Below are 23,160 nucleotides of genomic sequence, written 5' to 3' on the forward strand. Positions count from 1 at the left end.
TTACCTTGCCATGTCCAAACCATCTCGGTGTTCTCTGGGTCACACTGAGGAACAAGTGTCTCCTGCAACATACACACAAAAAAATAATCACATCCAGATTTAGGCATCTTTGTGATTCTGCCGTTGAAAGTATAAAAGCAACTTTCTCATTTTAGTTTATCGATAGTCGACTAACGTAGTGTTAGTTCCAAGATCATGGAGGATATCATAAGCACTTTATTTTGTTACATTTCTTCTATATTAGTCTATATTAGTGGTTCTCAAACTGTGTGGAGTGTGGAGGTGAGGTGAGGCAAAATTAAAAAAATATATTATTTTATTTATAATCCTTTATTAGGCCCACGTGGGGAAATTATTCTCTGCATTTTACCTGTCCTTAGTAATTAAGGAGCAGTCTGCTGCTGTGAAGCACTGGGGCTTCAGTGTCTTGCTCAAGGACACTGAGACATGCAAACTATGGGGAGAACACGGATCGAACCGTACTGTAAAACATCACATCCCTGTTTAGTTATGTCCACTTACTTCTCTTTAACTCAAAGAGCTCTGACAAGTTTTAGATTTGAACTTAACTGTTCAAGTTCAAAGTTAGTTAAACTTACAGTAATGCTTTGTGTTGACTTATTCTATTATTATTATAAAAGCACACATGGAGTCACAAAATGTCATGTTATTTCAATAAAAATTCAGCATGGACCACTTTGTTACATTTTTGGGCCCAAGTTGTTCTTCCTTCAAAGTGGGGCCCGGCAGAAAAAGTTTGAGAACCACTGGTCTATGGGTAAGGTGAAGGGTTGCCATGACATGTGTTAGGAGAGATTTGCTTAAGTGAGGTTTGAGAATATGCATAATTTGGTTGGTTTGTCTACCCAACAACATAAACGTAAAAAGGGTGGAGAGGAATGATGCTTCAGTCTCTTTAGTTTTTTACCATGACAACAATACACATTAAAAACCAGTCATTCAGAGACTGTGTTTGCCCAACTGTGAGCCAACATCCACTAGCTAGTGAAAAGGTGACACTAACCACCAAGCTGTTTTTTTCTGTTATGAAACGAAACCACTCGACGTATGTGATGAATGTATCAGCGCAAACAGCAGATGTGTAGTGGAGACAGACAGGCATATCAACAGTCACTTTAAAGCCTTTTTTTTCTATACCAATCCGGTTCTGGCATCATAACAGCCACAGCAGGGAAGACCGCGGCAGCCCACGAAGGCGATGACGGAGGAGAGAGCCAGGCAGATGGTGCAGGTCAGCAGGATGGTGGCATTGGCCCCCTTCACCATCCGATGAAGCACAAACGTCTGAGCAAATGACACAGAATGCAGAAATCCTGTATCAAGTAACCTAGTCAAAGATATGAGTTGAGTTGACTAGGTGTGTGTTACCGGCACCAGACCTAGGGGTAATCTGGACCGGCAGCAAAGGGTACAGAGGCTAGGAAGCACTGTGTAGCCTGTGGATTGGTATAGAGAGAGGACACACGTTAGCGTCACGCTCAAGACAGAGCTTGTTTTATTCTGCGCATGAGTGGAGCCTGTAGCTACGTTCTCTCCAATGGATCCACAGCAGCACCACAGCACCTTCTACTGACGCGATCGTGTAATACCTCAATATAACCTCTGAAAGAGTGCAATTTTGAACAAAGAAAAGGGGGGGCTGTTTTAATAACTAACTAGCATTTCCAACCTACTACATGTGCAAGTGGTAAATGGAGCGCATTTGTCCTTTCTAGTCTTCATATCACTCAAGGGGCTTCTACTCTACATGTCATCATGCACACCCGTTCCTACACTGATGACAGAAGCTACAATTCATCGTAGTCACAGCTCGGGGAGCAACATGGACACTACCAGGAATTGAACCGCCAAACTTTTCATTGTAGGACAACCCTGCCTTCCGATGCCATGGAAGCCATGTATATTTTTGTTTCTTCACTTATTTGAATCAGAAGCAACTGTTTTTATGTACATTTAAGCTATGAAAAGACAATTTGGTAAAATTACAAGAGACAAAGTGTGTTGGCTCTGCAAGAATAGTTTTTAAGATCCATTGTCATGGACTTAAGGGTTGGTAATCATACACCATATTAAGATTAGAGAGTAAAAAAAAATTGAAATCCTTTTTTTCTATATTTTAGGTATATGTACACAGAATGTCATTGCAGTCTGGCCAGTAGTGAGATATCTTGCTCTCTAACAAAGTCTGCAAACCTGTTGCAGATCTAAATCTACTCTGGAAATGGAAACACATTTAAATATCCTGCCTCCATCCGTGATATGGGTTATGTTCCACAACTGCAGAATCTAAGTCAATTTCCCATAATGCCTTACGTTAGAACCTCTCTCCTGCATACACCAAGGTTTGTGCAACCCTTCCCCAGGCCATCAACGCCCCCCCGCACAAAGCGCTCATGGATGTTGCAGGCAGCACAACGTTGGCCACGGCGTCTCCAGACTATCACGTCTGTCATATGTGCTCAATATGAACCTGCTCTCATCGATGTAGAAAATGGGATGCCAACAGTGAACCTGCCGATTCTGAGGTTCTCTGGCACATGCCAATAGAGTTGCATGGTGAAGGGCTGCACGCACAAGTCTCACGAGAGGACATCGGGGACCCCGTAGCAACCTCACGCGAGTAGCCTGCTGTAGGTTGTGTTAGGCAAGGCTCTGCCAGTGATACTATTCCTCCTTACTCAATGGAACCTGGTGCTGGGTCATTGCTTTTCTCATGTATCTCCTCCCCATCTCAAGGATGTGTTGGGAGACCCAACAAACCTTCTTGTGATGGCTTGTTTGAATGTGCCATTTGCACAGATACCGTCTTATGCCACCAGTAGGGAGAAGGGAACTAGCCGTATGCTAAACTAGAGAAGAAATATGGCAAAATGTTGCTGCTTTCAATTGGTCCGAAACAGGAGAAATTGATTCAAAAGATTGATTCAAACGACACACCTGTGAAAAAGTCCTAATGAGACCCAGTTGTTGTACGAGTAGTGTTGGTCAGCGGTTCCCAAACTCAAAAATGCCGCGGCCCAATTTGTAATCTGAAAATCTTTCTGGCGGCCCACCCAAACCTTTAATCACAACTCTGATCAAAACATAATGATTAAATTACCTTAAGAATTTAACTAAATCTTAATCATAAATAATTTTATATTAATTTCAAACTTTTAAAAATTGAAAATTAAAAAACTTTATTTATTTATTTATTGTAAATCAGTGGTCCCCAACCTTTTTTACCTCACGGACCGTTTTCATGTCAGACAATATTTCGCGGACCGGTCGAGAAGGTCCGAGCACGGTAAGAGGACAATTGTAAACGTGAAGAAAAACGCCTGGTGACGCGTGGGGAATATGTCAGAGGGACGAGCGCACGTAATTAGGAGAAAATCCGGTCAATTTTCAAAATAAAACATTTTTCAGAAAAAAATATATATAAGCTTTCTGTGGTGCGGCCCGGTAACAAACGGCCCACGGCCCGGTCGTTGGGGACCACTGTTGTAAATGACCTCTCGCGGCCCACCTGCAGTACACTTTGGGAATTTGAGCAAGATACCTCCTTTGATTTTTAAGCCCGTAGAGAGTGTGTGTGTGTGTGTGTGTGTGTGTGTGTGTGTGTGTGTGTGTGTGTGTGTGTGGGGTTACCACTTGAGGACTGTCGTGCTGGTGGAAGACCTCTCGGTCCTCTTCCCCGTAGGTGAGTGTCAGACAGGCGTAACCTGATACAAACGCTGCTGCCACACAGGAGAGTCCGGCTGCTACCACCATCACACTCACCTGGAGATAGACAAACACACTCAGTACATCCGTGTCAGATACTATTAGAGAATGTGTATTTATTTTTACGACTGATTATTAATTGAATTTCTTAATATACTAATTAGTTGAGAGATTCTTCTTGAGAAGAATGTAACTAATTAGCATATTTTAGGTCAATTTAACAAATATGTAGAGAAGAGTCATGCCTCTATGTAAGTAGAGCTGTCGCTGCACTTTCATTTAAAACTCCTCTCTGCTACCCCAACTGCAAATGGACTGTACTTGTATAGCGCTTTTCTAGTCTTCCGACCACTCAAAGTGCTATACAAGTACAGTCCATTTGCAGTTGGGGTAGCAGAGAGGAGTTTTAAATGGAAGTGCAGCGACAGCTGTATAATATTTACTTGCCATAAAAGAAATTCCACATCTAAATGGCTCTTTCTAAAAGGTACATTACCAAAAGCACATTTCTTATTTTCCTCAGTAAATGAAGGTCTTTTTGGAATCATTTTGCTGTCCATTTTAAGCAATATCGCCCACTAATAGCTACACATTGTTCCATAAAACAATCGTTTCCCTATCAAGACTTTTCAGAGGGATTACTACTGCGATTTTTAAATTCTACAGATGTCAGTGCAAACCGCAAAAATGAACTAATGGCTGGGTAATAGTTTTGTCTGTTAAAACGGATGTTCCTCATAGCATTGGACTTGAGGCTTTATTTGGGTTACAATGTATTGTCACAGAAATGTGTCTGCAGACAACTGATAAGAAAACGTAAAATCTTTTTGTTTTATAGTGTTTTGTGACTTATGCATAAGTCAGTGGTTTTCAAGCTTTTTATTTTACGCCCCAACAAGATTGTTGAATTGTTATTGAAATAACATGTTATGTTACTCCTCTATCTATGCTTTTTCAAATAACAGGATAAATGACACAAAATTCACTTTCAAATAAACCAGATTGCTCCATTAAAAACAAAAAAGTGTACAACCATCTTATTAGAACAATGCAAGTTAAGGTCTATCTATCTACTGTCACGCACCCACCGCCAAGACAAATTCCTTGCATGTTTGACATATTTTGGCAATAAATGTTTCCTGATCTGTGAAGAAAAAAAACAATTGGCAAAAAATGTTTATTTATTTATTTATAATTTATTTTGGCTATAATAAACCTGTTTTGAACTGACTAGATTTTCAACACAACAATAAAGTGCACAATCAACATGAAAAACTAAACAAAACAAATTTAAATATTTTGGAAAAAACAACAACAATAATGTACAACCTGTACAAAAGTAAGATAAAAAAAGTAGTGCAGATATGTAGGAGCATGCTTTCCATTACAAATATTTGATCTGCATTTAGTTTTGAGAGAAAACAGCAGTCTTTGTACTTTGGTAGGGTGGAAAGTTCTCAATAAACACATTTCCCCATGTTCCCCACCTGTAATACCAAACGTGAGAGAAACACTGGTTTAGCCCATTGGGTTAAGCGAGCAGTGCTCTTGTAATACTACTTCGACCCGCTAGAGGGTGCCGTCACTCAATGAGACAGTGTGGGTGTCTGCGTGAATGCCTTCCTACATTGGTGAAAACTACAATAACTTAAGTTACTGACTAAAGCGTATTCCAAAAGAGCGGGGGAGGGAAGCCGCCCACTCACCAGTATGGAGTTCTTCCGTTGGGAGGCAAACATCGCCAGTACACCTGGGGCGGCCATGACCTAAAAGAGGGGAGGGGGACACCTTTACTAATATTAGAACACGCCTCTTATCTTTATATAGTAGCGACGCAGTCGGTCTGCGATTTACCTGGTAGAGCAGAAGGTAAAGGGAGGTTCTACCTGTTATGTGACGTAGGCACGAGTATACATATATATACACATATACAGACACACACGGGTCCCTGTTGGATGTAACATTAAGGTAATAAAGCACGTTATAAACGGACTTCAGCCTGTCTCCGAGTTTTAAGTGGCTGCGGTCATGTGGACAGAGTTTCAAAATTAAATTCATGGGGTTACGGTAAAGGGGCTTCTACAGTCCAAAAGGCACACATCGCCATTTCCCTTCTTTGAACAACGAGAAACAGGTGGAACTAGAGTGTAACCTTTGATGGGCTTTGTTTAAAGACAGTTCAAAGAGAAATTCATGTCATGAATGGTGCATTTTGGGCTGTACAGCCCCCCCCCCTACCATAACACCCAGAATAGAGGTGCATTTTATTTCGAATTGTGGTCCACATGACCGTAGTTCGTAACTGGAACTTTACAATATGTATATATTTTACTAAGCAGGTTACGTCGTGGCTCAAGATAAGAGCCAATTGGTAAGTAAGTGGGCCTGTATGTAACTATTGAAGACGCTGCAGCGGCTCACCAGTCCTCCCCACACTGGTGTCCTGCTCGCGCTCAGCGGGGTATCGTTGCGGAAAACAGCGTCTATGAATCCACACACCACGCAAAGCCCCGCAGCAGCCAGCTGGAGGATCCCGTGGAGGAGCACGCTCTTCTGGTTGAACGTCAGGTACCTGTGTCGTTCCATCTCCGGCCCACTGGCCAAAGACTGCTCCCCCCGCGCACAGAAGACGCTGCGAGCTCGTGGGCTTTCTGTGAAAAACACCGGTCTAGCCGGGAGTATTTGTATGGCACCCGTTTCTGAAATCTTTTCCTGGAGGACTTCCCTAACCCGTGTGTATCTTCCGGGCTGCATGCTTCTCTCACTGCGGGCTCAGTTTATCCATTAACTTGCTGACCCGCTGCAGGTGGAAAGGCACTGGGATTTCATGCCCGCAATTTGGACTCTCAGGCAGTCAACCTCCGCCCCCTAGTCTGGCGTTGGGATTTACAGATTTAAAAAAAGATTCAAAAGAAGAGTAGTATCAAACATATGGATTCGCGAACTATAATTACTACGCCGCTATCTGTAGTACAAACTAAATTTGACCCTCAGAATGTGGAACATCACACTGGCCTGGTGAAAAATGCTCACTCAATGACTGCCTGCAGCCATTTCCCATATTAACCCGGCACTGAAACACATACTAGTACTAGTATGCTGAAAAAATGTATGAAGCCAGATCAGCTCTGCATCTGTGTAAGAATAATCATGAAACTGAAGCTGTCCAACTTGTCTTTAGCTCAGGGAAGCTACTTAGCTTTCAGCATTGCAGTAATCCACTTTAGCATGAACTTTGTCAGACATGGTCTTATTTTGGATTCTCAAATCTCCAACTATGAGTGTCCAATTTAGTTTACTCATTTCTAATTAGCAAATATAGTGTTTTATTTTTCAATGCTTATAACATTACACTTATCTATATTATACACAGATGCGGCAGGACAAACTCTCCCAGCTACATGTGCCCAACTGCACCTGCAAGTGGATCACAGACTTCCTGTCTGACAGGAAGCAGCACGTGAAGCTGGGGAAACATGTCTCAGCCTCTCAGACTATCAGCACCGGTTCCCCCCAAGGCTGCGTTCTTTCCCCTCTGCTCTTCTCCCTGTACACCAACAGCTGCACCTCCAGTCACCAGTCCGTCAAGCTCCTGAAGTTTGCTGATGACACCACCCTCATTGGACTCATCTCTGGTGGGGATGAGTCCGCCTACAGGTGGGAGTCTGACCATCTGGTGTCGTGGTGCAGCCAGAATAACCTGGAGCTCAACGCTCTAAAGACAGTGGAGATGGTTGTGGATTTCAGGAAGAACTCAGTCCCACCTTCCCGCATCACCCTGTGTGACTTGCATGTCTAACATGTTTGGGTAATAAATGTTCTTGAGTAGCAGAAGTACACATACCTATAGAATTTAAATATAGGGTATTTTGTAGCATATGGAAACCAATAATTAAGTTAATGCTTAATTAAAAGTTCACGGTAGGCCTTTGCTGCAGTGGTATTGTTTTATACAAAAGTCTATACAGTCACCAATTTTTGAATAAATAAGTTAATGTGTGTGCATATAAAACAAATATTACTGTAAAATATTTATTTTATAGTCTAAACCTTGAGGCAGCACTGTTGAGTAAACTGCAGCTACAAAATAAAAGTTAGGTGAAGATATGCAAAGTAAAAATGAGAAAGTCGTAATAGTTAATAGTATGAACCCCCAATCTTTATTGCAAGTGAAATGTGAGGACAATAGTAAAATTATACTGAACATCACCTTCAGCCAGAGACATTTCTCCTCTCAAAACATTTATTCTGTTGCTTAGGCCTACAGGAATTCATTGGTGTTTTCACAAGTTCCCGGAAGCCGCCTGGCTTTGCTGGAACTCAATTAGCTCCTTCTTGTACCAATCAGGGGCCTCGGGGCCAGTATTCCCGGATGTCTCATCATAACCATAAGAAACAGTTAGCTCCTCATCTTTCTGCACAGCCCTCAACGTTCGGACACACTTAATTGGCCCAAAACGAGGGTGGACAAACCTGCACAGAAACAAAAGCATAATGACTTCACTGTGTGCTTTTGTGATGACCAATTGTTGACATTAACTATTACCATCAATACACCATTTCATTTATTTGAGGGGCATATTATGCATTCATTCAAGGAGGCTCATCACAGCCAATAACACTGATGTCCCATACATATCTGCACTAATTTGGTTATGTTTTGCACAGGTTGAACCTCCAGTGCAAAACAGGTCAATTACAGATGCAGTTAACTATTTTCTGCCAAATATGTTGTTTTTTGCACAGATAGAACTTAATTTGCATTGTTCTAGATGGTTGTGCATTTTATTTTGTCTCACAGAGCAATCTGGTTTGAGAACCACTGGGTTCAACGAAGATGTTGTATTTCACCTCCTGGATGAAGCCAAGCAATTGTATCTGGTTGGTGCGGCCCAGTACAAATGGCCCACAGCCCGGTATCGGTCCGGTGGTTGGGGACCTCTGGGTCGGGGGATCAAATTTCACAGACTGACGTTTTTCTCAAGCGCCATTTACGCTCTACCCATTTTGGCTTCTGAGTGGATAAGGGAGCGGTCGATCTTTTCAACCCTGTTAGTGATTTTTTTTTTTTTTAGGCCTCAAAGTTTGAGTTTGTAAGGGAGGCAATTGGGATGGCCGAGATTATTTGTTTGGAAGGGAGGGAGGGACAAGGGAGGGGTTTGCAAGATGTCGATCTGATGGTAAATGGACTGCACTTGTAAAGCACTTTTCTAGTCTTCTGACCACTCAATGCGCTCAAGACTGATTCACGCGGTTTACGCTGGGTGTGTAGTGAATTGTGTGTGATGAATGTACACGGTTTCTTTTGTATCTGGGCTACGTTTATATCCTCTGACAGAAAGCAGAATATATAAGTAGACCCTCTTTAATATCTCGTCCATGCAACAGGGGTGTGGTATAAGGACCCTGACTAAGAGGGCAAAGGAGAAGGGGTGTTACATTACTATTACATGTCATTTAGCTGACAATTTTATCCAAAGTGACTTTTGGCAATAAGTGCATTTCAACCATAAGGATACTAACCCAGAAGAACCAGAAACAAGAAAGTGGAATTTCATAAGATAATCCAATTTACAAATTTCTATAGATACAGTTGTGGTCAAAAGTTTACATACACTTGTATAGAATATAATGTCGTGGCGCTCTTGAGTTTCCAGTTATTTCTACAATTCTGATTTTTCTCTGATAGAAGTATGTGTTCCAATCACTCTTTGTCACAAAAAACATTCATGAAGTTTGGTTCTTTTAGGACTTTATTATGGGTTAACAGAAAAGGTGACAAAATCTCTTGGGTCAAAAATATATATAGAAAACGTAAGCAATCACCTGCTGCTGAGAAAAAATTAAAACCAAATATCATCACTGCTGTATGTATATTTTTGACCCAGCGGATTTGATCACTTTTTCTGTTAATCCATAATAAAGTCATAAAAGAACCAAACTTCATGAATGTTTTTGTGACAAAGAAGTATCTGTTCCAATCACTCTAGAAAAAGAGTGAAAGAGAGAAAAATCTGACTTGTAGAAATAACGGGAAACTCAAGGCAGCCATGACATTATGTTCTTTACAAGTGTATGTAAACTTTTGACCACAACTGTAAGATCCATTTTAAGTACAATTAAAGTGCTACAATTAGTTTTATGTTTTTTAGTCAAGGTAAAGACTAAAGAGGTGTATCTTTAGTTTGCGGCAGAAGACTCTCTGGTGAGGAGAGACAGAGACTATTCTACATCCTCCGTTTTGTGCTTCACGGAGACGTGGCTCTGCGGATCGATACCGGACTCCGCGCTCCAGCTGGCGGGCTTCTAGCTGCTCCGAGCGGACCGCGACACGGAGCTCTCCGGCAAGACAAAGGGTGGAGGGATCTGCTTCTACTTCAACAACAGCTGGTGCAACGACGTAACGGTGATCCTACAACACTGTTCTCCTGATCTGGAAACGTTATTCATCAACTGCAATCTATTTTTTTCCCCCGTGTGTTCGCTTCATTCATCCTGGTCGGTGTTTACATGCCGCCGGCGGGCAACGTGCACGAGGCACAGCGGACACTCGCCGACCAGATGCGGCGTGTGGAGCGGACCAACCTGGACTCTTTAGTTATTGTCCTCGGGGACTTTAACAAAGGAAATGTCACCCATGAACTCCCTAAATACAGACAGTTTATTAAATGCCCCACCAGAGAGGAGAACACGCAGGATCACTGTTACACCACAGTAAGCAGGGCTTATCACGCCGTCCCTCGTGCTGCACTGGTACACTCTGACCACGTCATGGTCCATCTGATTCCTGCACACAGGCAGAAACTAAAGCTCTGCAAACCTGTGGTGAGGGAATTCAAGAAGTGGACCAGTGAGGCGCTGGAGGATCTTCGGGCGTGCTTTGACTGCACAGACTGGGATGTTTTCAGGACGGCTACTGACAGTCTGGATGAGGTCACAGAGGCTGTAACTTCCTACACCGGCTTCTGTGAGGACAGCTGTGTACCATCATGCACCAGGGTGAGTTACAACAACGACACACCCTGGTTCACAGCGGAACTCAGAACACTACGCCTGCAGAAGGATCAGGCATTTAGGAGTGGGGACAAAGACTTGTACACAGTCAAAATACAAGTTTAGCAAGGCGGTGAGAGATGCTAAACGACTGTACAATGAGAAACTCCAACAACAGTTTTCCGCAAGTGACTCTGCTTCGGTCTGGAGAGGCCTCAAACACCTCACTAACTACAAGCCAAAAACCCCCCACTCCATGAATGACCTCCGCCTGGCAGACGAGCTGAATGAGTTCTACTGCAGATTCGATAGACAATGTCCTGATCCCATCCCCCTCAGCATTATATTTTATTACTCGTGCACTATTGTCTTGTCGTACTGTCTACTGTCACGCACCAACCGCCAAGTCAAATTCCTTCTATGTCTGACATATTATGGCAATAAATGTTTCCTGACCCTGATTCCTGAAGAGGACAAGGTTCTGACACACATCCTCTCAAAGTTACCCGGTAAGAGCAGCCATTTAAAATTAAAAATGTAAAGTTACCCATCACAACTGATCATCAGAGGTAGGGGAATTTGAAATGACTAACACAGTAAACCACATAAGAACAAATAGTGGCACATGCATAGTCTTTTAGAGAGATAGTGATTGAATGAGTGATTAAGAGAGAGGAGGGAGTCAAGGTGGAGGTGGGAGGGAGGGGCTGACAAGGAAGGGGTAGCATATTTCTATAAATGTTACTGAATGAAGTTAGCTGGACAAACTATTCTAACGTTAGTAGTGCACCCCCCCCCCCCAGGGGTGCGTGTACCACATTTTGGGAATCCCTGCTCTACAGCTTGAACCCCCTTTTTTAAACGCCACGTCACTTACATCACAAAAATGCCTTTGCAAAGCCTAGTTTATGCTTCTGCCTTTTCAGAGAGACGCAAGGACATGCAGACCTTGCTGCCTTTTCACACCTTCTTGCGTCCTAGCGTGTGCCGACCCATTTTTCTAGGCTTGCGTTAAAAGCGACGCAAGCCTCTCGCAGCCCGCAAGGCTGTGATTGGTCCGCTAACTACGTCCTTTACGGAGTCTCACATTTCCGCTTTCATATTTCATATAACCCATTGGCGGGTTGTAGAAGCGGGTTGGATTCACGGAGGGAGATCGCCGCAAACGCCGGTTTGCCGGTGGAGAGGTGCACAAAGTTGTGGAGGAAAATACGGGACAAATGTGTCCGCGATGAAAAGCAGTCTTTTCAGACATGAAAAGTGACTCTCTAGGTCGTCTTCAGCAAAACACGTTAATTGCTCTGCAACACACGCAATACTTTTAGAACCATGAATTGAAACGAGTGCGTCGACACAACAGTGCGTAAAGACGCAGACGCAACCGAAGAAGCATGCGCCAGCCTTTAATCTTTGCCCTTGTATGCCACACTTATCTACACCGTCATCACCTCCAACTGGTGCAACTCACAGCAACATCATCTTTTAACAGCATTTACGCCACCAGTCACCAGCAGAGCCCAAAACATCATCAAGGACAGAACAGTCCCTGAAGCATAAGTAATATTAACTAGATTGTTTGGAGGGCATAGCTAGATATATTTCTACCCCATTACGTAAAGCTATAAACCTGGGGAAAACACTAGACCTAGGAGGTATACATTACGTACAAACGTAATGCTTTTACTTTAGTAATTAGTTCCTTACATCATTTTTTTTGTCTCGAGCGACGGTTCCTGTGAGGGGCACACTTTTAAATTCTCATCTTTTTAAAGTCTTAGCTTTTATCTTTGTGTTTGCAACTTAATCCTTCAAATGCTTATTTTTTTATCAGCGATAATGTGATCTGAAATACTTTTTTCCCCCCCAAAAAGTACACATTTAATCAGTAATACATCAGCAATCTGTAATTGGTAACAGTCTGGGTTCCAGTGCACTTCAACAAGAGCTTTGCAGTGGGGGCTATTAAACTTTCATTCTCAAAATTCGATTCCTTTTTCTGAAATACATAAATCTCTTCCCTCGACATTTTTTTTTTTCTTTCTTCTAACCGTTTGTACTCACGTGTCATATTTGCAATTGGGGATGAAGGAGTGGTTTGCCTTGTGACCAAGGGACGCACAGTATCTCTTTGTGTTGACAAAAGGCTGAGGGACATCAATGACTGTATCCTTGTCCAATGAGATTGTGTTCCCATTCAACGTCCAGTCTCTGCTGTCCACCTGAGGGGAAAAAAAGAAAAATAGAATTAAAACAAGTTCATACGCATACACAATTATACAGTACAACCCCCCCAACTGTCAGCCAAACAAAGTGGGCAATTAACTGCTTCACCACCTAGTGCGAAGATAAAGGGAAAACTGTAAACCTGTAGACCATTATATTGCGTGATTTTTATGGCACTGTGCAGTCGTTTGTGTTTTGCATAACTTCAGCCAATCCAAAGACTGGGTTTGTAACCAATTAGATGTAGAGATACCATGGTGCCTGGCTCCGCCCTACGATGGCCCTGTGTGCAAAACACAACGCAAATAGGAAAACACAACGAAATTAACTCCTTACAGAAAGGGTAGGGCCTTATAACAGAGGAGGGACCCTTCTGATTGGACAGACGGACTGTCTGTCTTCTAACAGGAAATGATACAGGGCTCTCAAGTGTCACGCACTGAGCGAGACAGTCACGCACTCCTGCCACACATCCAATTCCTCACGCCAAGGAATCCCCGGTCACCGAGCTGTGTCGGCCGTAGCGTCCACGGCCCCCCTAGCGTCCACCGGCCGTAGCGTCCGCGGCACCCCCCCTTTTATTTACAACACCTGAATATAGAACAACAAAACACCGGTAAAACAATGGTAAAACACTAGGACACTTTTAAAACACTCGTAAAACATCGCCATCTCTCCGTGGCTTTCTGCTGCGGCTCTCCTGCTGCGTCAGCGAAAGGTGTTGGATTAAGAGGGTTAAAAGACAGTCTGTCCAATCAGAAGGGTCCGTCTTCTGTTATCTGCTATAAGGCCCTACCCTTTCCGTAAGAAGTTAATGTCGTTGTGTTTTGCCCTTCAGGGCCACTGTATCGCCCGCTTACTGTGAAAAAGAACAACAGCAAGCGTGCAGAAAAAGCCTTCGAGCGCGAGCAGAGATTAGCCTAGCAAGCAAGCGAGCAAATAGCGCGAGACAGACTTTTACTCGTGAATGTTATTGACCATGATGATTTACGCGCGTACATGAACCTGATTTGCGCTGTCGAATTTTGACAGTGATTTTCCGCCATATCTATGTATCATACCTCAGAGTGAGTGATGCGAACTCCATTATAAAATGCCATCACCGTGTCAGTATCCGCGTTTGTCTTGGCAAACAGGCCTTCTCCTGCTCCTTTGATCAGAGAGTCTGACACAAACACCCTGACACAAACAAACAATAAGGGGACAATATGAAGAACAGCCCTAAAGTGCCCAGTACCCCAGTTCTATTGCGACTGAAGGACGGGAGATTGATTGATCATTGATTGGGTTTAGCGAATGCATTGAGAAGCTGACTTACCTTTGATTCTCATAAGGGTCAGGAAGCAAAGGGTGGGCAGTAATACAGGTGGATGTGGACTTGTCGAACGAGTACACGGGACCTTAAAAAAAAAAAAAAAAAAAGGACTACGTGATGCTAATATCCAGATGTCTACATATTTTTGAAACAAAAGTAAAAAGGATCAATGTTCAACAAATATTTGGATTTAATAAACCTTGCGTATGTCTGCCAGTGTCCAATTTCTTTTTATTAATCCCAAATGAACGAATGAATGAAGTGTACCCAGCTGGTTCAGCCTCGCATCCCCGCCCTCTACTCGCCCACAGTCAACCATAAACAAATGGAAAGCACCTTATGAAGGATTATGAACATCACTATGTGAATCACTGAAACTGTTGGGAGGAAGAACAAAAATCTGTAAATTCACATTCAACTGAATTAGTAGTGTAAATCAACCACACTAAAGAGGTAGTCATCACGTTTTTGCGACCTTTATCAAAGTGCATTATGGGGAATTGGCGGGCGACGTTGACTTTCCTCTCTTCTCGCACATGTTTCGGTCGGACCAGGCTTGGGTCTCGGCAGTGGCTTGAACAGTTTTCGAGGTGAGTGAAATCTTAATGTCAAGTTATATATAAGAAATATACAAGTTTATATATGTAATGTATGAGCTATTATGCCATCGTAGGGAGTAACATTCGGAGCCAGTAAAAAGTTACAACGAGCCAGTGAAGGTAAATTACATTATAATGAGCCAGTTGCCAAACCTTGAAAAAAAAGTAAAACAATAATTTTTAACTCATGTTCAATACCTCAGCATGCTCTGCTTGCTGTGTCAGTCTTTCTACGTTAACGGCTGGTTATAAAGTTAATTAACTTGGCTAACTTATATCCCGTGCTTCTCGGCTAGTCCAGGAGAACACTAAGCTAATTTGATCTGCTGCTTTGGACCACTTGATTTATTGAAGCGAAGCATAGCTTTTTCAGAAAAGTAGTTTGTGATGTAAATAATTTCAAAAACATTCTATTGACGCTGTTCCTCAGACACCAGTTTATGTTGGCATACTACTTGGTTGGCACAAACCCAACCTATTTAAACAAACAGTGGAAGTAACAGGAGTATCCCCGGACCTTCTGACCTCCTCTGTCAAGAAAATGATAAAGAAATGTGGAACTCAAACCATTGCGTCACTGGCCACGACCGCATGCATACATCGAACAAAATATACCAAGGGAATGTTTGTCAATTGGAAACAGGTGGACTTCTGGATTTTTGCAAAATTGTCCATGTATTGCACATACCCACCCCGCTCAACTGATTGTAGCTGAAGAGCTCAACCCCTACGTTCCACTGCAGGCATACACTGTTTGACAGACTGAGGCATTTCTTGTTCATTAAGGCAATCTTTTGTGGCTCATATTTTTTCCCTGTATTAAGTAAGTTTGTTTGTTGAAATATATATATACATTTTTTTTTTCCAGTTTCGAGCATCAACTGACCTGCACCACCTCTGCAGACACCAGTTACACTTAACCAAAGCAGTAATACAACGGCGGTCTTGTCCTTCACAATAACAGTCTTTTATTGTTCTGCAATGAAGTGATATTTCTAAAATGGCCTTAATAAATGAGACATTCCAATTGCTGTCTGGCAAATATAGTTTTGTTTTTTAAATAATACCACTATCTCGTTCTGGAACAGTAAGTGAAATATATAGAAAAACTCAAATTGTGTTGAAACTATACTAACTATTCCGATTTTCAGAATAATAGTGTGATCAAATCAGGTTTATCAAGTGGGGCAAGGCCTTAGCCACATCTCAGACCGGGACTTGCATGCACAAATTTCTGATGCACTACAATAATATGAATACTCTATGAATATATTTTAAACTGACAAATTGAATCATGCTGCTGCGCATCATCCTGAGCAAAGATGACAATAGAAGGGTTACCATTAACAACTTGCCTGATGTTGTTGACTTCCATGCCATCTTAAAGACCAAACTAGAAATCAATGGGGACATTGTGGTTCAGTATAAAGACCCGGAATTTGATAATGAATTGTGCAATTTAACTAGCATGTCAGAGCTTCCTAAAGATCGAGCAACTTTAAAAGTTTACCCCAAAGCTTGGGAGTCAAACCACACAGACTCAACCCTAGACACTGCTAGCATGTCCTCGTCTTCCCTTGAGGAGGGCCCCAGTGCTAGCCAAAGTTGTCAGCTGCCTCAGCCATTTATCATTCCTGCCTTTTTGATGTGGAGTTAAAACTAAGGCAAGGACATTACACTTCTTGACCCTATGGTTTAATACACTTATTGTTAGCCAATTTGGATAAAAGCTTCAGCTAAATGACATGTAATGTGCACGAGGAAGCAGTGATCATGTCTGATTTGATGGACCTGCCAAGCGCCATGGCTACGCACATGCGTTTGCTTTTTGCCCTGAACATCGACTATTCGAAGGAACGAAAATACACATGAGGTAATTTAGAAGGTTCTCGTGAACATTGGTGGAGGACTGTATTCCTCACTTGTGCATGGACTGAGGAAAAAACTCCTACGACAATTCATGTAAGGTTGTGCTGATGACTCGTCACACTTGCAAGAGTGTTAAAATTGTTGATTACTACTTCTGTTCGGCACATTTTAAGTTCTTGTTTTGGACATTTTCTTTCTGTTCTATTTAGATGGTAAGTGGTGCAGGACCATGATGTTTAAATTGTTCGGTTTTATTGTCACATGATAAATCATGTGTTTCAGGTTATTGTAGAACTTTTTCTTAAAAGGATACATTTAATTAAAATGAACATACCTTTTTTTTTAATCGGCTGAAAGAGTTGCACGTCCAAACAACTACCATAAGAAGCTCAACCAATTAACAAATCCAAAATCAACCAAAGAAAAACTAAAGGTTTACTGTTTTAGTTCAGTTGAAATACATTTTCAGGTCCAAACTATCCTAAACAGTTCAATTAACAAATCCAAATAATCTGAACTAAGGCACAGGTTTACACAAAGAGATATTTATTCAAGATGACATTTGGTGAAGTTCAAAGAATTATATTAGTTAACGTAGAATTTTAAGACAGCCCTTTGCCTCATATTTTTATATTATTTATATATATTTTTTACATGTTAGATTTTACAGTGTATCCATTAAACTGAATCCTATATATTTAAGTTAATCTTATGGTCAACTTGGCCTGCATTATGACTTAATAAAGATATGATATAAAGATATAAGGGGGCATGGCTGCCACCATGCGTGCATAATAAAAGGGACATATTCACATTTTTAGCTGTGATAACTTGGCTCCAGCCTGCAACCCAAATATTGCATCAATATGATTGAATCAGAAAGACACAAAGTATAATTTGCTTGATTTATATTCCCTACGTGTTCTCATTCCTTACCACTCAACAACATAACATGAAATAAACCAACTAATTATGGATATCATTCATATCACCTAGATAAGAATATGTGGATACATTTGGATATTTTCAGTTAGTTAGAGTTAGTTATATAAATAAACTAACTCCTTACTGTTCGGTGTGATTTCGAAGCGCGGCCTTCCACTCTCAGAGGCAATCAGGGTGGCAAGGTGAGCCTCAATTATATCACAATCCACGAAGCTTCCATAGAGAGCTGTGTGTCCGTCAGGGTAGATGTACGCTACGGATTCACCTGTCATCTCGCCGTCCTCATTCACCTCCCCAAACACACAGCCTCCATCCTAGACGCACCACAGTACACAGCAACATGCACAAGGCTGGTAGTTATAGACCATTCGTTTACTTTACTTCCATAATGTGTAGATTTCTGCCTTTGTCTTAAACAAGGCTTTTGAGAACATTTAGTGCGATATACAGTCTGAATAGGACCTCTGAAGAGCTTGAAGTCATAGAACCAAGTGATGCAAAAACTGCCACTGTGAGCACTGAGCTGACTCACAGGGTAGTAGATCCAGCATTCCCCACAGCGGTTGTTGTCTTTGTACTGGCCCTTGAACATCAGGTGCCCCTCTGCATCGCACTCCTGAGCGGGTCCGTTGAGCTCTCCATCCACATATGTCCCATGGAGGACAGTTCCATCTTCATATGTATACAGCCCCTGGCCCTGCAGAGCATCCTCTACATAGAAACCCTCCAGTGCACTACGGATGGACAGGAGATGAATGGAATTATTAGTGTGCACTGCGCGCGGACGCACAATTTTTTTTGTGATTAAAATTAATTCAAATGTAGCGCATTGCACACTTTTATTTATGCATACACGTTTAATAAATGTGTTTTTATAACTACTATTTCGTTTTGAAATATTTGTTGTAAACCTGAACTTAAAAAAAAAAAAAAAATACAGAACCAAAGCCAATTGCCAATGACTTTTAATGTTTTATTTAGATTGGTATTGTAAAACAAATTGCATTATAACATGCACCTTAAGAGCAAAGGTTAACTCGTTTTCATCTGATAGAGATAGGTAGATGTGTCTTTATTATGCAAAAAAAAAGGTGAGTGCAAATTTCTTGCATTGCAAACAAAAATTAAGTAAGTAAAAATATGTTAGTTTTGCTTATGAAACTATTGTTTTTGCCTGCAAAACAAAAACCTTTTGCAAAAAAGTTTTGCAATCTCAGTTTGTCTGTAGTGGGCTGGGCTTACACCGCTGAATGGACCAGGAGTTTCTATTGATGGTTCGACTGGGCGCTCGCTGTCTGCAGCCACCATTAAACACTGACGGTAGGCGACTGAGGAGCGACACGGAGGTAAGCGGACTTTGTATTTTGTCAAAATTATTTTAAATGACGCAGCACTTTGTTTTCATGTTGTTAGTGTCGCAGAGTGTTTTATTGAGGACGACATGGAGGCCAGCTGTGTTGACGTGAAGCCCCACTTTCATGTGGGTGCATGTTGTGTCTCCAAGGAGGGCTGCTGTGTTGACTTGAAGCCACAGTTACTACGTGCATGTTAGCACACATTAGCCCGCAGTGGGCTAACAGTGGTTACACGCACCTGGACGTGTTCATGTTAGCTGAGGTTAGCTACGCACAATGACACCATTTAAATAAATCCCATGGGTTTGGTTCTTTCCGACTGAGATACAATTGTCGACACTAATCAGTTTTGGAACTTTTGTGGACTGATAAATAGAGTCATAATCTACAAAAGCAGTACAACTTATTGTCAACAGGCAAGGTAGAAAAACAGCTCTTACAGGCCTGAGGGTTTCAATACGAAAACAGGAAGGTTACTAGCACACCAACTTAATGTCAAGTCTACCTCTCAGCAAATATCACAAATCAAAAACATCTGAAGATGTGACAGAAATTCCCTTTGAAATGAATGATACCTTTAGGGACTTTTACTCTAACTTATACCAATGTGAAAGATCACCCAATGACACAGACATGGAAACGTTTCTGAAGGGTCTTGGATTCCCAAATATTGATAATGTCCAGGAAAGGAATCTAAACCAACCACTAAAACACGAGCGAGATACTAGGTTCGATCAAAGCTATCCAAAACGGCAAAGCACCTGGGCCTGATGGTTTCCCTATTGAATTTTTCAAGGCATTCTCTGATAGACAATTGCCACTCGAGGTTGATTGTTCAACCTGTTCAACAACTCTTTACATTACATGTCATTTAGCAAACGCCTTTACCCAAAGCGACTTACAATAAGTGCATTCAACCATAGGGATACAAAGAGAGTGCGGGTCGGGATGTAGGGTTTGACCATGTCCTGGATGTAAGCTGGACCCGATCCATTCACAGCATGGTACACGAGTACCAATGTTTTGAACTGATGCGGGCAGCCACCGGTAGCTAGTGAAAAGAGCGGAGTAGTGTGGGAGAATTTCAGAAGGTTAAAGACCAGTCGAGCTGCTGCATTCTGGATGAGATGCAGAGGTCGAATGGCGGTAGCAGGGAGACCTGCCAGGAGTGAGTTGCAGTAGTCCAGGCGGGAGATGACAAGAGCCTGAATCAGTACCTGCGCTGCCTTCTGAGTGAGACTGGGGACGTATTCTCCTGATGTTGTAGAGTGTGTAGCTACAGGATCGTGTTGTCGCAGTGATGTTGGGAGTCAGGGAAAGTTGGCTGTCAAGTGACGCCGAGGTTCCTAGCAGTCAAAATGGGCGTTAGCACGGAGTTGCCAAAGTTGACCGTCAAGTCCTGGGTCAGAGAATCTTTTCCCGAAAACACAAGTAGTTCAGTCTTGTCAGGGTTGAGAGATGTCAGTTAGAGATCCGTGCCGCCACCTAGGTGTCCGAGTGAGGGAAGGAGAGAATTAGTTGGGTGTCATCGGTATAGCTGTGGTAGGAGAAGTCATGCGAGCGATTGCCGAGAGACTTGGTGTAGAGCGAGAAGAGGACCCAGGACGGAACCCTGAGGAACTCCAGTAATAAGTGGACAAGGTTCCGCACAGATCCTCGCCAGGTTACCCGGTAGGTACGGCCGTTGAGGTAGGACGAGAGAAGGGAGAGAGCAGAGCCTGAGACACCAAGTTCCTGAAGGGAGGAAATAAGGATCTGGTGGTTGACTGTGTCAAATGCAGCAGAGAGGTCCAGAAGGATGAGGACAGAGAGGCAGCTCTAGCAGTGTGGAGTTGCTCCGAGACAGCAAGGAGAGCAGTCTCTGGAATGGCCTGCTTTCAAGCCTGACTGGTGGGGTCAAGGAGGTTGTTATGGTGGAGGTAGGAGGAGAGTTGGTTAAAAATCGCACGTTCAAGGGTTTTGGACAAAAAGGGAAGAAGAGAGTCTGTAGTCGTTTTCTTCAGAAGGGTTGAGGGTGGGTTTCTTCAGGAGAGGGTTAACTCAGAGAAATCTGCAGTAGAACTCAATGTCAGATAATTGGGAAAACAGGTGAGGAAAGCCTCACCTGTCTCATCAAGGAGGAGGAAAGGCAGAAGGTCAGGAGCGATAGATTGTAGAAGATGGAATGGAATGGGGTCAAGAGGGCAGGTGGTCGGAAGTGCAGAGGTTACTAGGGTAAGAATTTGGTTAGGACACAGGGGGATGAAAGAGGAAAGTGAGGGCGATAGAGGTAAAGCAAGTGGGACGCAAGTAGTAGGAGGTGGGTTTGAGAAAGCGGAGCGTATGTCAGCTATTTACTTGGTAAAGTAGTTGACAAAGTCTCCCGGAAGAAGGGTGGACGGGGACTAGGGGGTTCGAGGAGGTTGGTGAAGATCGAAAAATAGTTTTTTGGGGTTAGAAAATGAAGATTAGATTCTGGATTGGTAGAACAAGCTTTTGGCAGCAGAGATAGAAGCATAAAAAGAGGAGAGAAGAGATTGAAATTCAAGCAGGTCATCAGATCGTTTATATTTACACAAAAAGCCTGCCCTTGTCCTTGGCTGTAGCTGCAGCGTTCCAGGCGGGGATGGAGGAGCAGAGGATGGACTCGATGATGGCAGAGTAAAAGTGCACCATCATTGTCTGGCAGGTTGAATTTCTTCAGCTGCCTCAGGAAGAACAACCTCTGCTGAGCCTTCTTGGTAATGGAGCTGATGTTCAGCTCCCACTTGAGGTCCTGGGTGATGATGGAGCCCAGGAAACTGAAGGAATCCAGTGATGACGGGGGAGTCACCTTGCGTGATGGGGGAGGGTGGGACTGTGTTGAGAAAGCACCGGCTTCCTGAAATCCACTACCATCTCTACTGTCTTTAGAGCCACGAGCTCCAGGTTGTTCTGGCTGCACCATGACACCAGATGGTCAGACTTCCACCTGTAGGCGGACTCATCCCCACCAGAGATCAGTCCAATGAGGGTGGTGTCATCCGCAAACTTCAGGAGCTTGATGGACTGGTGGCTGGAGGTGCAGCTGTTTGTGTACAGGGAGAAGAGCAGAGGGAAAATAACGCAGCCTTGGGGGGGAACCGGTGCTGATGTTCCGGGAAGCTGAGTGAAAGTCAGTGAACACCGGAGACAGCTGGTCAGCACAATGCTTCAGGGTGCGGGAGAGACGGAGTTCGGGCCGACTGCCTTACGGGGATTTTGTCTTTTAAAGAGCCGGTTAACGTCTCTCTCCAGAATAGAGAGAGAGTTGCTGGGGGGTGGGAGGTAATACAGAGGCATGAGCCCCTGATGGGCTGGGGGAGGGAGGGTGGGGGACTAGGGCAGGTTGGTGGAGCTTTTGGGGGTGGAATCAGGACATTGAGTTCTACTGCAGATTTGATAGACATTCAGCTCGTCTGCCAGGCGGAGGTCATTCATGGAGTGGGGTTTTTTTTGGCTTGCAGTTTGTGAGGCGTTTAAGGCCTCTCCAAACCGAAGCAGAGTCACTTGCTGAGTTTCTCAGAGTAAAGACGTTTAGCATCTCTCACCGCCTTGCTAAACTTGTATTTTGACTCTTAATCACTCATTCAATCACTATCTCTCTAAAAGACTATGCATGTGCCACTATTTGTTCTTATGTGGTTTACTGTGTTAGTCATTTCAAATTCCCCTACCTCTGATGATCAGTTGTGATGGGTAACTTTACATTTTTAATTTTAAATGGCTGCTCTTACCGGGTAACTTTGAGAGGATGTGTGTCAGAACCTTGTCCTCTTCAGGAATCAGGGTTTGTCGTTGTTGAAACTCCCCCTGGTGCATGATGGAACACAGCTGTCCTCACAGAAGCCGATGTAAGACGTTACAGCCTCTGTGACCTCATCCAGACTGTTAGAAGCAGTCCTGAAAACATCCCAATCTGTGCAGTCAAAGCAACTCCGCTGGAGATGTTCAAGCGCCCATCTCTGGTGAAAGAGCTCAGGGAATCGCAACAGGAAACATAATTAACAACAAAAAACGAAGCGCACCGGAGCAGCCATCGTCAGCGCAATGTCGGATTCACAGCGCACCAATGGCACACATTGTCATCTGCCCAACTATCTTAAAACGAAAACAACGTTTTTTGAAGATACATCCG

At 43.0% G+C, this 23,160-nt stretch overlaps 1 protein-coding gene across 6 annotated transcripts in view; it reads right to left on the reverse strand.

Moving 5' to 3' along the window:
- Positions 1-23,160, reverse strand: part of LOC120817395 (histone-lysine N-methyltransferase SETD7) — a 28,519-nt gene that overhangs the window by 1,261 nt on the left and 4,098 nt on the right. The window contains exons 3-11 of one of the 6 annotated variants that reach the window (XM_040173580.2): positions 18,203-18,404; positions 17,795-17,984; positions 14,261-14,342; positions 14,004-14,121; positions 12,781-12,938; positions 5,433-5,492; positions 3,652-3,783; positions 1,159-1,305; positions 5-62 (exon numbers count right to left, since the gene is read on the reverse strand). In XM_040173580.2, coding sequence (XP_040029514.1) covers positions 3,780-3,783; positions 5,433-5,492; positions 12,781-12,938; positions 14,004-14,121; positions 14,261-14,342; positions 17,795-17,984; positions 18,203-18,404 — 814 coding nt within the window. In that variant the 3' untranslated portion in view covers positions 5-62; positions 1,159-1,305; positions 3,652-3,779. Of the gene's footprint in view, positions 1-4; positions 63-1,158; positions 1,306-3,651; positions 3,784-5,432; positions 5,493-6,147; positions 6,786-7,863; positions 8,200-12,780; positions 12,939-14,003; positions 14,122-14,260; positions 14,343-17,794; positions 17,985-18,202; positions 18,405-23,160 lie in introns of those variants that run through there. The other 5 variants (XM_040173581.2, XM_078100975.1, XM_040173579.2 and 2 more) reach the window with 5 other exon arrangements.

Source organism: Gasterosteus aculeatus, chromosome 4 (assembly GCF_964276395.1).
Source record: "Gasterosteus aculeatus chromosome 4, fGasAcu3.hap1.1, whole genome shotgun sequence".
Taxonomy (NCBI): Eukaryota; Metazoa; Chordata; class Actinopteri; order Perciformes; family Gasterosteidae; genus Gasterosteus; species Gasterosteus aculeatus.